Source organism: Corapipo altera, unplaced genomic scaffold, assembly GCF_003945725.1.
Source record: "Corapipo altera isolate COAL_440 unplaced genomic scaffold, ASM394572v1 66, whole genome shotgun sequence".
In the NCBI taxonomy this organism is placed as follows: Eukaryota; Metazoa; Chordata; class Aves; order Passeriformes; family Pipridae; genus Corapipo; species Corapipo altera.
This window is the reverse complement of record NW_020884924.1, coordinates 5,684,435-5,697,139: the sequence shown is the minus strand read 5'-3', so window position 1 is coordinate 5,697,139 and position 12,705 is coordinate 5,684,435. Positions and strand designations below refer to the sequence as shown.

At 44.0% G+C, this 12,705-nt stretch overlaps 1 protein-coding gene across 6 annotated transcripts in view; it reads right to left on the bottom strand.

Annotated features, from left to right (window-relative positions):
- Positions 1 to 439: 439 nt before the first annotated feature.
- TNFRSF11A (TNF receptor superfamily member 11a) overlaps positions 440 to 12,705 on the bottom strand; it is a 30,805-nt gene continuing 18,539 nt past the window's right edge. For 5 of the 6 annotated variants that reach the window (XM_027657489.1, XM_027657493.1, XM_027657490.1 and 2 more), the window contains 4 exons: positions 11,952 to 12,059; positions 10,107 to 10,159; positions 7,737 to 8,577; positions 440 to 3,603 (listed from right to left, as the gene is read on the bottom strand). In XM_027657489.1, coding sequence (XP_027513290.1) covers positions 3,224 to 3,603; positions 7,737 to 8,577; positions 10,107 to 10,159; positions 11,952 to 12,059 — 1,382 coding nt within the window. In that variant the 3' untranslated portion in view covers positions 440 to 3,223. The remainder of the gene's footprint in view (positions 3,604 to 7,736; positions 8,578 to 10,106; positions 10,160 to 11,951; positions 12,060 to 12,705) is intronic. The other variant, XM_027657492.1, reaches the window with a different exon arrangement.

Genomic DNA, 12,705 nt, shown 5'->3' with positions numbered 1-12,705 from the left:
CCAGTGCCCTCGAGCAAAAGACTGTTCCTGTTTTCCCATGGCTATGTGCAGAATTACTGCTGTCCTTCCAGGTCTGAAGTGGCTGAGTTTCAAGAACACCTAATATATTCACCATGGATAAGGCATGTGACTCCTCAGACTAAAAGACTTGTAAAAATGCATGCTGTGCAGGAGGGAGTTTCAGCTGGAATTAGTGCCTAGTTCTCAGCAGTAAAGCATTACCACACGAGATCTATGAGAGCTCCTATTTGGTTCTGTGCATCAGTGGAATGTCCATTGTGGCACATACCGTGGAAGGGAAGTACTTCTTGTTAAAACAATTCTATGCACAAAAAATGTTACAAAAGCCTAACCAGAGATGTATTTATATTAATATTTTGCTCTTTTTTTTTTATAGGCACAGGTATATAATAATGTCTTTTATTTTCCCCATTAATTGAAATAAAATCTTCACTTTTTCTCAAATAAATCTTTCAGATTTTTATTATCATTAATTATGTGTATTACAATAGCAGCCAGAAGCCTCCAAATTAGTGCCCAATGCATAGGTCCCTGTTGTACAAACAGATGTTAAAACCAGCCCCAGTTCCAAACTGATGAAAAAAGAAATCATGAGGATAAAGAAATCCCTTTGGGATCCACGTCTAAGCAGTCAGGCAGAGACCGAGAGAGCATGCAGCATGCTGATGGCTGTGATATTGTTTCTTCATTTTTGAGTAGACTCTGGAGGAAGAAAAAGAATTGGACCTCTTGTCGCATCACATTTTCCATACAGGACTCTTTTCTTCATGCTTGCTGATGATCCCAGTTTCAATCCTTGCTCAGTAGGAATCTGAAATTCAGTGAGTAAAAAATGTGTCCTCATTGAGGACACGTAGTAAATTCCCATTGTCTCCTCTCAAACCAAGATTTTGAGCTCTCTGGTCCCTGGTGGTGGATACAAACCAAAGGAAGAAAGAAGCTCCAGAGGGAGAAGGAGGAGAAGACAGACTTTCAGACAGGTAGTTTACCCAAAGATGAGCACAAGAATTCAGTCACACCTGCCCTGTAAATGGGGCTGGTTGAATGCTTTCCAGCAGGACTGATGTCCTGGAGAATGCTTTCCATGAAAACACAACTGAAAAAATTAAGATGAAGTGGGAAAATAGCTGCGCCACCTTGCCTGAAGGTGGTTCTGCTGCCTTGCCCCTATTACACCAGTGCCTAGGGGATAGAGAGTTACTCCAGAGGAGGCTAGAAAGAGATTATAAAAGATCCAGCAGGAAAGACAAAAGAATACCACAGATAAGAGAGCCTCAGCCACAGGCCTTCAGAGAAGCAGAGGTAGCTTGGGCCATCACTGAATCTACCTGCCTGGCTAAGTCTAAGCTAGGGTAGTCTAATTTTATGAAGGCCACACAGACTGGTCGCTCATGCACACTTTTTGTCAGCCACCCAAGAGAGAGTCTTACCTTTATAATGAACTTTACATCCCAGGTATATGAACAATGCAGAATTATTCTCCTGAGGGGTGAAGGTGGCTAAACGCATCTTTTTGTTTTATGCATGAGAAGCTCATCATGACAGTGGTCACCTTGTCAGCTTTATAGGTACTCTTCCCTCATAGAGCAAATAGAGCAGCTATACAGTGAACCTCAGCTTTTAAACCTTCCTGGGGAGCAGCTCTCCCTACCAGAGACCTTTTCCACTAGGGAAGCCAAAACTACACTAGGTAAGAGATCCCTTTGCTGTCTGGCAGGAAACACAGCACTTGCCTTCCTGAAGGCTCAGGCTGCACATAGGTTCCTGCAGTGCTCATATAATGCAGCAGAATGTCAGAACATTTCCTCTTGTCAGAAAATCATTAAAAATCTTATACTTTTCTCTTGAGAGTTCCTTGAGACTCTGTTCCCTTCACCTTTTTCTCCACAGTGGCTGCTGGAGGAGGCTTAAGGATACTGGACCTGAACTAAAGCTGATTGAGTAGCTGACACTCCCTTCTAAACACAACTACTATTATTCTTTAATGCCAAACCTTTGGTCCCATTGCTCATCAGCTCTCAGTGTGACAGTGGCTACACTACGACTTCAGCTCATACAGGCCAAGTTCTGGCAGTAGCTTCATAATACCTAAATAAGTCTCTTCTTATTAATGAAAATATCAGAGGGAATGACAAAATTGTTTGAGCAGATGAAGGAACATGTGTTTGACCCTGATCAAATTCTCCATCTTTGGGTAACTCCTCCCTCTTCTGTCACTGAGGAAATACACACAGCTGGTTATCACAGACCCTTCCTCCACCTGCTACCAGCAATGTGTCTTAAACTATAATAATGTTATTCCTGAAGCAGCATACCAGGCACGCATCACTCTCATCTCCAGGGGTTTGAACTCCACTGACAAGGTGCAATAAGGCAGAGGTGAATCAGGGTCACTATAAATGCTCTTGGCTTGAGATTAATCTGATATGCTTTTAAGGCGTATCAGCTCTATTTTGCCTGTTATCATCTGCTTGTGGCAGCATCACACACACCTATTTATACCCACACATTAATAAAGGGCAGATCAGGATCTTGGCTCTGGCACTGGTTTGAGACTGGAGCATCTGCTTCCTCGGGGAAAGATGGAAAGGGCTGATGTCACCAGCCAGATCACCACATGGAGGCAAAGGCTGGCAGTGGCACCACAGCTTCCTTCCACCACCAGAGGTCCAAGACCCAGCAAAATGGGTACAGCTTAGTTGCAAAAAGAAAACCCCAAGGCAGTGCTCGGGGTCCCCATGAGTCTGGTCCTCTTCCATGTTGTTCCCTCTCTGGGAGTGCCCTGCACACCCGACCAGCAGTGTTCTACTCCTCACAGAGTCCCCAGACCAAAGGATCTTAACTCCCCTTTTGCTGCTTGCCAGGGAGAGGTGCCAGGGAATGAGGGTCAGGCAGGGAGCCCATCACCCCATGGGGGAGAGGAGAAAGCTCTGCTGCTTCTTCTGCGATGTGCGGGCAGAGCACCCAGCTTCACGTGTGCGCCTGTCCCCATCCGTCACCTCCTCAGTGAGAGCACCATCACCACTGGCATGTATGTCACAAGGGTCCTTTCCAGCTGTAAAATTTCCCAAGAGACACCGGGGCAGCAACAGTCTCCCAGTCTGTCACGACACCTGGGATTTTGGCAGTGCGGTGGCAGTCCCACGCCCCGTGAGGGGCTGCCTGTCAGCGCCCTGGCCCACAGTGAGGACACCATTTCCCTTCAGTTCAACACCTTCTCCGAGAAGTGTCCCAGCTTCCCCTCCTCCTGCACGGGCTGTGAGGCTTGTCCACAGCAGGATGGGCCACGCTCCTGGGCCAGGGCTACACCAGGCCACCGTGGCCCCCCACTCCCCGGGGCTGGGCAGGCACCCTGCAGCTCTGCACACTTCTCCTTGTAGTGCTGGGCATTGCCGGCAAAAGTCTCGCAGCGGCTGAGGTTTTCTTCCTGCACGGGGCTACCCACGTTCTCCTCGTTCGGCCCAGAGGCCGTTGTCCCCTCCTGAGAGTTTTGGCTAAGGTAGACAACAATGATGTCGCCCTTGAAATTCATTACTTGTCCACTTGAGATAAAGGTGGAGTTACTGTTTCCAGTCACATTTCCTGGGGAAGGAGAGGGGAGAAAAGAAGACAGTCATGATTAATATTTTCCCCTCACAAGGTGGATGCTTAGCACAGTGAACTTAATCTGCTGTGGTAGCTTTCCTCTTGTTCCATTATTTTTTCCCCCGTGACATGAGGATGCTCTTAGAATCAATGCCTTCCATTGGGCCTTTTAATTATTTCCATTTTTGTCTCCTCAGGACAAAGTCTGTCATATAAAGGAGCCTGTCTGGAAGGCTTGGAAATATTTTCTCTCTGAGCTGTGATCTGGGAAGCAAGAGAGAGTGGGAGGATCTCATGTTCCCTGTGCTGCCTGATGCACAGGCTGTGTCCAACTTACCTGTGGTTTGTGGTGTAATTATTTCTAACTATGAGATTTATTAGAGTCCCAGAAATCACACTGTTTAACAGAGGGGAAATAAAACCCCAATCAATCCCACAATGTGGGCTAGGTAGTAGGCTTACTGAAATACTGAAAGGCTTAGCGTCAGATCACACAGTCACACAGTGCCCAAATGACATGGAGCTTATATGATTATCTTATATTGTCCCGATCCTCTGTGTAGGTACACTCTGGTACTCGCCTAGCACCCTCATGGATTTACCTGGATATATACCAATTCAAGTGAAGAGACTGAGTCCATATTATAGTAAACTAACAGAGTTATAGTTTCAGTCAGTCAGCCTGTGATTAGAGATTTTTCAGTATAAATTCAGTCTTCCTGCTATTCAAGAGATGGGTCACCGATTCAAGTGACAGCAGGACCAAGCTCCGGGAATTAATAAACTCTCCGCAGAGCAGAAAGAAAATAACTGGGAACAAACTTTCAATGTCAAACTAACAAGTTTGTTAAAGTTTGAAACTTAAAAAAACCAAAGGAACCAAGTAAACAAAATCTTCCCAGCCTGTGAACATTCTTCCTAACAAATGTTTTTCTGGCTGTGCTTCACCTAATCATGACTTGACTAGTCTGAGACCTTTTAGATGTTTTGTGCCTTTCCTCATTACATTCCTCAACACTTCAGATGTTCCCATTTTCATTGCAGCTAAGCGTAGCCCAGCCCAGTAAAATGCTGTTTTTCCAATGGCCACAGGTGATGTTTGCACATCAGCAATGGACACTTGGCTCCAGCTGTGCAGAATTAGGACCTGTGCCTGGGTAGCACTTGGGCATCTCTCTAATTGGCCCCCCTAAGCAATCTTATTTCTTTCAGCTAAACCACTGCATTGCCAGCTCTCTGCTTTCTTTCCAAGTGTTGTAGATTAACATGACGTGTCCATAAGACTTTTCTCTGCAGGAGTTTTTCTGTGCCGGTTGTTCCCCCTATGTTCAATTCAGCTTGGCTGTTTGCCATCAACAAAACTCTTGGGCATAATGGGAGTACAAAAATAACTGTTTGTCTTTAAACAGATTGCCTGTCACTAGTAAAAGGTGCTGTGAAGTTTACCAGTGCTCAGTACAGGATCAAGAATTTAGAAATATATGTGGCAGTGGGGAGGGAAATAAAAAAAAAAAGGTAGATTAACACATTTATAATTTTTAGTTGAACGTGGCTGGCAAATCTTCAGTGCTTTCTGAAGACACCATGCTGAAACAAAAGAATATTTGAGGCCCAAAAGCACACAAAATGGACACATCAGCTTCCTAGATTGTACTAAGTGACGTGGTTCCAACCTGAAAAGCTTAAGTGACACCTTCAGAGTGAAAGTGTCATTCTCTGCAGTGTTTCAGCCTTTTGATCTCTTCAGACTATCTGATGATATTAGTTACAATGACAGATTAATCTTTGTGGTAATTGTTCACTAAGAGCTGGGACAACAGAGGTGAATAATTTTCTCTGAGACATTTAATGTCCCCTAGGTGGTAAGAACTGTTTGTTGCTGCCAAACCAGGCTGGTTTGGGATCTGGAAGTGAAAGGCTCTGCAAAACCATCTCTTACTGTGAGTCACCTAAGTCTTCCCACACTCATGTGTTATGCTGTAGCCCTACACAGGACTTGAGGTGGGCATGAACCGACGCTTCACGTTCTGACTGCCTCCAGGCTTGTGAGGTTTGAAAGCGTGCTTGAAGGCTTACCTCTATCTCCAGTGGTGACCCCTGTAAATGGCACCTGTCCAGAGGTTCACTTTGGTCCTCTAGGGTTGTTTCACAGGAGGGACAGAGTTTGATGTTTCTGTTGTCATTTTAAGTGTTACGGAACTAAAACCAAAACGTCATAGAATTTCCTCCCCATTTTCCATCGACCCTCTTTTGTACCATTCTGTCTTAGCAGGACTGTGTGCAAAGCCTGGTGGCTTCAGTTGCTTTGAGAAGCTTTACAGAAAGTTATTTTACAAGCACATTTATTCCACCTAGGCATTTCACAAGGCCTGGCAAAATGACCGATGCTGATGCAGCTCCACGTGCAGGCTCAGTGTGGCTGGGTGCTTTGGTGTGGAATCTATGGCTAAGCCCTGTCCCAGTCCTTTTGCAACCACGTGTTGCCAGCAGGGCATAGCCATTCTGTGGACAGAAAATTACTCTGCCAGCAAGCCACATTACCTACAGATTAACTAGCCCACACTCTGATACTGCCCACAGCTCAGTCAGTACCTTCCTACAGTCGTACCTAAAAAATGGCGGATTAGGAACACAGTATCTGTGCTCAGGTTTCACCAGATGGCACTAGAGCATGTACATATCTGAAAGCACAAACACAATTAAAATCCCGTATAAAGAATTACGCTGCAGATCTAAGATGGCACTTTCTAGCATGTCGCTTAAATTCAAGCTCTCCTGTTTGCTCTATTGTCTTAATATTTTCCTTAATATTTTCTCTTTTTCTTTGTGTCAGATTTAGAAAGAAAAGTAGTATCAAATACAACTTTACTTTCAGTTTTATCTCAAGAGACACCTTCCAACAATAACAATAAAGATAATCTGTGTTCTCTTTATTTCTGCTGCATTTTGTACAGACCAGACACCAACCATACTGTGTCAGGATTTCAGGAAACTGAAGCAGCAGAAAGAGTTTTTGCTCTTCAGAAGATGAACACTAGACACTTTCAGACTCCCATATGGCATGCATGTTGAGAGAGGAAGGACCTTCAAGTGTGTTGTTTTGGGGCTTTGGCAGACTAACAAGAATGTCTCTGTAAGAAACTTTAAGGCACGACATGGTTTTAAAGAAGGACATCTTACAACTGCTGTGGGTATTACAGTAATACTTGGATGTCCTACTCAAAACTAAAGTCTCATTATGCTTGGCAGTGCATTGACAGAAATAAAAATAGAACATCTGACTCTAAGATTTATAATCTAAAATGACTAATAAGACATGACAGGCAGATTGCAGACTTTTATACCGAAAAAAAGTCTGAGGGAAGACGGTTTCATCCAGAGAAGGCTCATAACTTCCCTTCTGCTGGTTTTGTTTTGGTGATTTTTTCCCCTGTTTTTATTTGACAATTTTGATATATTTACTCGATAAATTGGTAGACAGTTAGCAAGTTGGCAGCAGTGTTTCAGAGTTGTTTAGGGGACAAAGCACATGTATATGGAGAAACAGTGCCTGCATGAAACTATTTTTATGTGAATGCTTATATCCTAGTGAATTAAAATGAAAGAGCTAAAAGCAGAAAACTACATTATCTTTCACACCGGGTGCGGCCACCAGGTTACAGCTCCATCTGGAGTTTCTCTGACCACTGTATAAATGTAACTGGATTTAATCTATTAGCAAAAACATGCATGCAGACTGTTGAATGGAAAATATCCATCTGAGCATTATGCACCCTTCCTTGACTCAACCTCTACATCCCTATATTGTCTTACTTTTAAGTTTCCTCCAACACCCACACCTGCTAACAGAGCTGCCTGACCTCTGCAGTGACAGCCAGAAGATGGGTTCTGCATTGCTGGTTAGATCAGGGCAGGACAATGGTCCCTTGCTGGGCTCATACTATTTGTAGAATTCACTACAAACCCAGTGGCCTTACTATTTCAGATTTGTTTTTCAGATTAGCTTCAGGGCAATTAAGTGAAAAGGCATAATTTTATTTTTATCCTAAATCAGATCCTCTGAATTCTACTGATCTAGCACAGAGAATAATCCTACACAGCGGTGTACGGGTCAAGCCTAATGGGCTTACCAGATGCTGGAGGGAGGTCTGAAGTGCTGCTGTTTGTCCCTGAAGTGCTTCTGTGCGTCCCTGAAGTGCTTCTGTTTGTGTTTTGGTACTTCTTGTTGGTACTATGTGAAGATGCATCTTCCAAACCATGATCATTTCCTAAAGTGCTCTGGCCAGCAGAGAGAAAATTCAAACCACAGGTGCACTGTGCACAGGAGTCAGTTTCTGGGGAGGTGAAGGTACTGTCAGCCACAGCACAAGAAGGTTTGTTCCACTGTTGTGGAGATTCCCTATATGAAATGCCACACCTCACACAGATCTTCTCTGAGTCACAGTTTGTTGCAAAGCGATCTGTCTCTTTGTTGCCCGTTTCCTTCAGGCAACCGTGGGCATGTTGGCAAGATTTCTGAAGAAGCTGGTCCTTGGCAATGTGTGCCCCACCTGTGTTGGATGGAGGGTGAAATCCTTGAGAGACTGATACGTCCTCTGTGCTCCCAATACCTGAAAAGCTGTCATTCTCCCCTGCCTCCATTGGTTCTGAAAATGATGACACGGTTTTACTGGCAGTCTGACTTAGTAAAGATAAATAATCAGTGTTATTGAGATCCTTATCTGTGTATTCATCTTCCGTGGGAACTGGTGGCAAATGGTAATCATCAGTCTCACTTCCCACAGGAAAATCTCCTGCCTCACATGGCTCTGTGTTGGGGCTCCCGTCTCTGCATGGCGTGGGACCACTGGTGCAGCTTGAGTTTCCAGAGACAGGAGAGCCAGAGGGGCCCAGGAGACATGTGCCTTCAGAGATCTGGGGTACAGCAGCATTTGTGATGTTCACAGTAACAAACGCACCTCTAGGGGGCTCCTGAAAGAAATTCAAAGTAAAAAAGTCTTCAGTAAAGAGATCAGCAGAAAGTTATTTTCTAGACAAAGAAGGAAAAGGCAGATCATGTTTTTTCCTCTGTGTTGAGCTGCTGAGGTTGAGCAGCACTGCTATATTTGAGTGTAATTCTATTCTGCTGTGAAACTGTGACTAGTGATGCTGGGTTCAGTGGGTGAGCTGATGGTCCAGGGAGGGGGGCAATAACATTTAATTTTGTGAGACCACCATTCCTAGTTCTTATGAGGTCACTTAAGAAGAGTTAATAAGTCTAGAAGAATTGTTGAATTCTGCTGTTCCTTATGGACCATCAGTAAGACCCATCTAACTGCTCATTAGATTTTGGAAACCCCCATGTGTCTGAAGAGCTGTTGGTCTGTGATGGCCTTATTGGGGGCTGAATCTTTAATATCATGATTGAAGAAAGAACCTGAGTTGATTCAGAAGGCCTGAGACAAGCTAAAACAAAAGAAGTCACACAGACAAAGTTGCTTTAACCCACAAAGTTAGGACAACAAATGCAAAGGTCTGTGACATCATGTTGTCAGTACTTGTCAAGGTAAAGCTGTATTTCTGGTTGCAGCTCTAAAAAAAGGATTGGGAAGTACTTCAAGGGTTTCCTTCAGTTCATGCCAGTTGTGCTTTAAAGACAGGTATTTGGGAACTGATACCTTTAATTTTTAGCGTCTGCTCAGCTCTTCCAGGATAGAAGAGAGAGTGTAAATGCTGCCAGCCACTAATTGCTGTTGATTCACTCCTCTGTCCCAGAGGATTTGAGCAGCTGCCAAGGCAGGAGGTTGCATGAACACTAATGAGACAGAAGAGGAACTGCCTGCTCAAAAAGGTGGGTTTGCTTGATATGGAGTTGTTTATTTTTTTAGCAGTGGAATTTGACTCTTTCAACAGCTAAGCTAAGCAGAGCTCCTAGAAGGGGTGGTGGGGAGAGCATGCACGTTAAACACCTCAGTCCATATCCATGGTGTGAAGCAGGCTGTGCACATCAACTTGGACCGGTGCCACCATCTGAGTGTTTCGGGATGGGATCTGGTGTTCTTCCAGAGCGAAAGCCTGGCATTCTTGGCATTGCCTCTAATCCAAGTTTCTTGCCTGTGATCACTCTGGTATGTAACAAGGGGTAAACTCAGCTGTAGCTTTTCCTGCTCTTAGGATTTAGAAAGGTTCTCTCCTAGGCAGAGTCTCAGGTGTTCAGCAATTGGTGGGCTCATGTTTAACTTTCTCCTAATAAATATTTAACAATCACAGAGACTCTTACCTCTGTTAAAACTGGCTGAAACCAGAGAGCAGGTTCAGAAGCTATTTGTGAACAGTGATTTCATATGCCTCATATTTACAGAAAACCAGACTAAAAAAGCCAAACCTGAAAGCATTTTTTGAGGAACTCAAAACTTGTTTTCTAGCCAAACATTACCATGGAGTCTACTTCAGAAGGGGTGTCAGGAATGCCATGAGCAAAACATAAAACAAAGAGAAAATGACAGTGCCTTTGACTTTACCTTTGTTCCTTTTATTTGGCTGCACACTTCATTAGCCCAGTTCTGTAGATCTACTGTAGGGAAAACAAAAAGAGTAGCTGTAACGTATAGCAGGCACTGAAGTTAACCACAGACCTAAACACCCACAGCCATTCACAATCCACAATATCATATTAAATAAAACCAGTAAGCTGCTTTTACTGACTGTTAAAGTGTCCCAGCATCGGTCTAGCTGAGGATTCATTGTAACTGGAACAGGGATAATTTCTGTGGAACAAATGTTTCCAAGCTCCTAAAATAGACCACGGTTAAACTGTGTTCCACATCAAATGGGGTTTCTTTCCTGGTCATATGTCACACCAAGCTATGACTGGCCCAACAACGACCCGCTCGCAGCGGTATGGTCTATTTCAAGAGAAGTCACATGGATGGCCCAAAGGCCCTTCCCAGACAGGAGTGAGAAGCCTGGAGAGAAGAGGGTAAGCCACTGAAACCACAGCATGGCAAGCTCAAATACAGCATACTCTACTTAATCAGGGTATGTTTAATAGGGAAATTAATTCCAATTTCCTTGGAGTATCTCCCAAAGAAAAGTTTTAAGTCCAACATATTTTATGGCAACAGCTGCCACTTAACAGAGTTAGCAATTCTGGTATTCTGTTTACATATTTCGGAGACTTTGTAGGGCTCAGGTCTCACATACACGTGAAGCTTACACTGGTTTTGTATGTCTGAAGATAGATTAGCTTTGTAGCCACTGCCAGTTCCCAGCAATGACTTTGTTCCTCTGATATTGGAACTGCACGTTTACTGCCAGTATCCCCCCAAAAGCAGGCAGAGCTTCTTCCTGAGCCTGCAATTCTCCCAGGCTTGGGTTAGCAGAATTCACCATGCAAAGGAAATGAGGGACTGTCACTGCAGAGCAGCAGGGCAATAGAAATGTCAAAGAAATTGCATTCCCCCCTAACCTGCTCTACACAGTATTTGGTTTGTGAGGAGAGTCACCATTTCCTCCAGCCCGTTCCAGAAATTCCAGATTTAGCACAACCCATGTTTAGAGTGGCAGAGGCAGCCTATTTCTAAAACATAGGCTGAAACATACTTTACAAGAAGGGATTTCTGTCTTCCCTTCCACTGCTCCCAAAACATTTTATAAGTTGCTAGCTCTTGGGAAAGGAGGTGATGAAAAGCTTTCCATCTTTAGGGGGAAAAAGTAAAAAATGAACATAACATTAGAGGTATGTCCTTCACTAAGGAGACCAAGGGCTTAACACAGTAGTTGAGTAACTACTGAAAGTATTTCCACTCAATTAATAATAAACTCAGTATCACACTGCTATCCAGTATGCCCTTGCTAGAATTTTCCTATTTTTTCTACTTTTACTGTTTATGCTATTTCTTGTATTTCTTCCATATCTTATCAGAACTTTGGCCTCCAGCTAGAAACACTGCCTCCATTGTGTTTTCAAATACACATAAGGCCTTTGTCTTGAAATCCATATTTTAACCTGTCCAGATGTAGGTTTTTAAGTAGGAGGAGAAGAAGACAGGAGATAGTGAAAGCCCCTGTGTCTGTCCCTGACTCTCTTTGGCCAAGAAGTCTGCTGTGCCATGTGGTATGGAACAGCCATGCTGCCCTGAAAGCCCCCAGCACCACCCCTCCTCCTGTAATATGCTGTAATACACTGTCTGCCTAGAGGAAGGGAATTCGAAGCCTGGCTTTGTGCTAGGTAAAGCATATCCATATGGACAGCCATGGAGACAGCACAAAACTTCTAGTATAACTCCTGAGCTTCTTAATCTAGTGGCTACCCATGAAATCGGAGTGCACAGAGAGCCATAGCTGTGTCATTAGCTATCACGTACCTGTTAGCTTTTTCCCCCTATTCTTGTAGTACACAATGAAGACAACGATGCCAATTAGTGTCACAAAAAACAAGATGACAATCAACACATATAAGATCCAGTTTGTTCCTGCAGGATGTAAAAAAGATAGTACCATCAACATGCAGCTTGGACTCAGCAGTATAACAAACTTGGCTCGTTTCACCTGCTTTTCTAGGGGAGAGGGTTTTTTTTTCCTTTCTATTTGATTTTTAGTTTCTGTAATAAGAACAACAGCTCCCTTACTGAAAGTACCTGGTACCAAGACACCCATAAAAACCAGAGGCTTGGTGCCTCAGAGAGGTGTAATTCGGTCTCAATGCTCCCCTGGATGTTGCCTTGCAAGCTGCCAGCAGACCATGGGCTGTGCTTGATCTCACTCAGGGAATAGGGGACATACATCTCATAGAGACTATAGAATTCAGCTGGAAAACTCTGTCCTTTATCTCAGGTTATGATGAATCACTGCATGCCAGGCAAGCAGCCTCCCGGGTACCATACCTATGCTGGAGAAGGAAATGGGCAGTGGGCAAGAAGGGCTTATCTGAGAGGGATTGAGCTGAGACTGTATCCATTGCTATAATATAAGCATGGACATGAGCTGCTGGTCTTTATACAGATAATGTGTGTATGGCAATCAGCAGGCTGAAAAAATGAATGAGCTGTAAATGTGATGGAGGTCATAGGTATAACAGCAATGCTGCTTGCCATGCAGTTTTAGTGGGAGGTGTGAAAT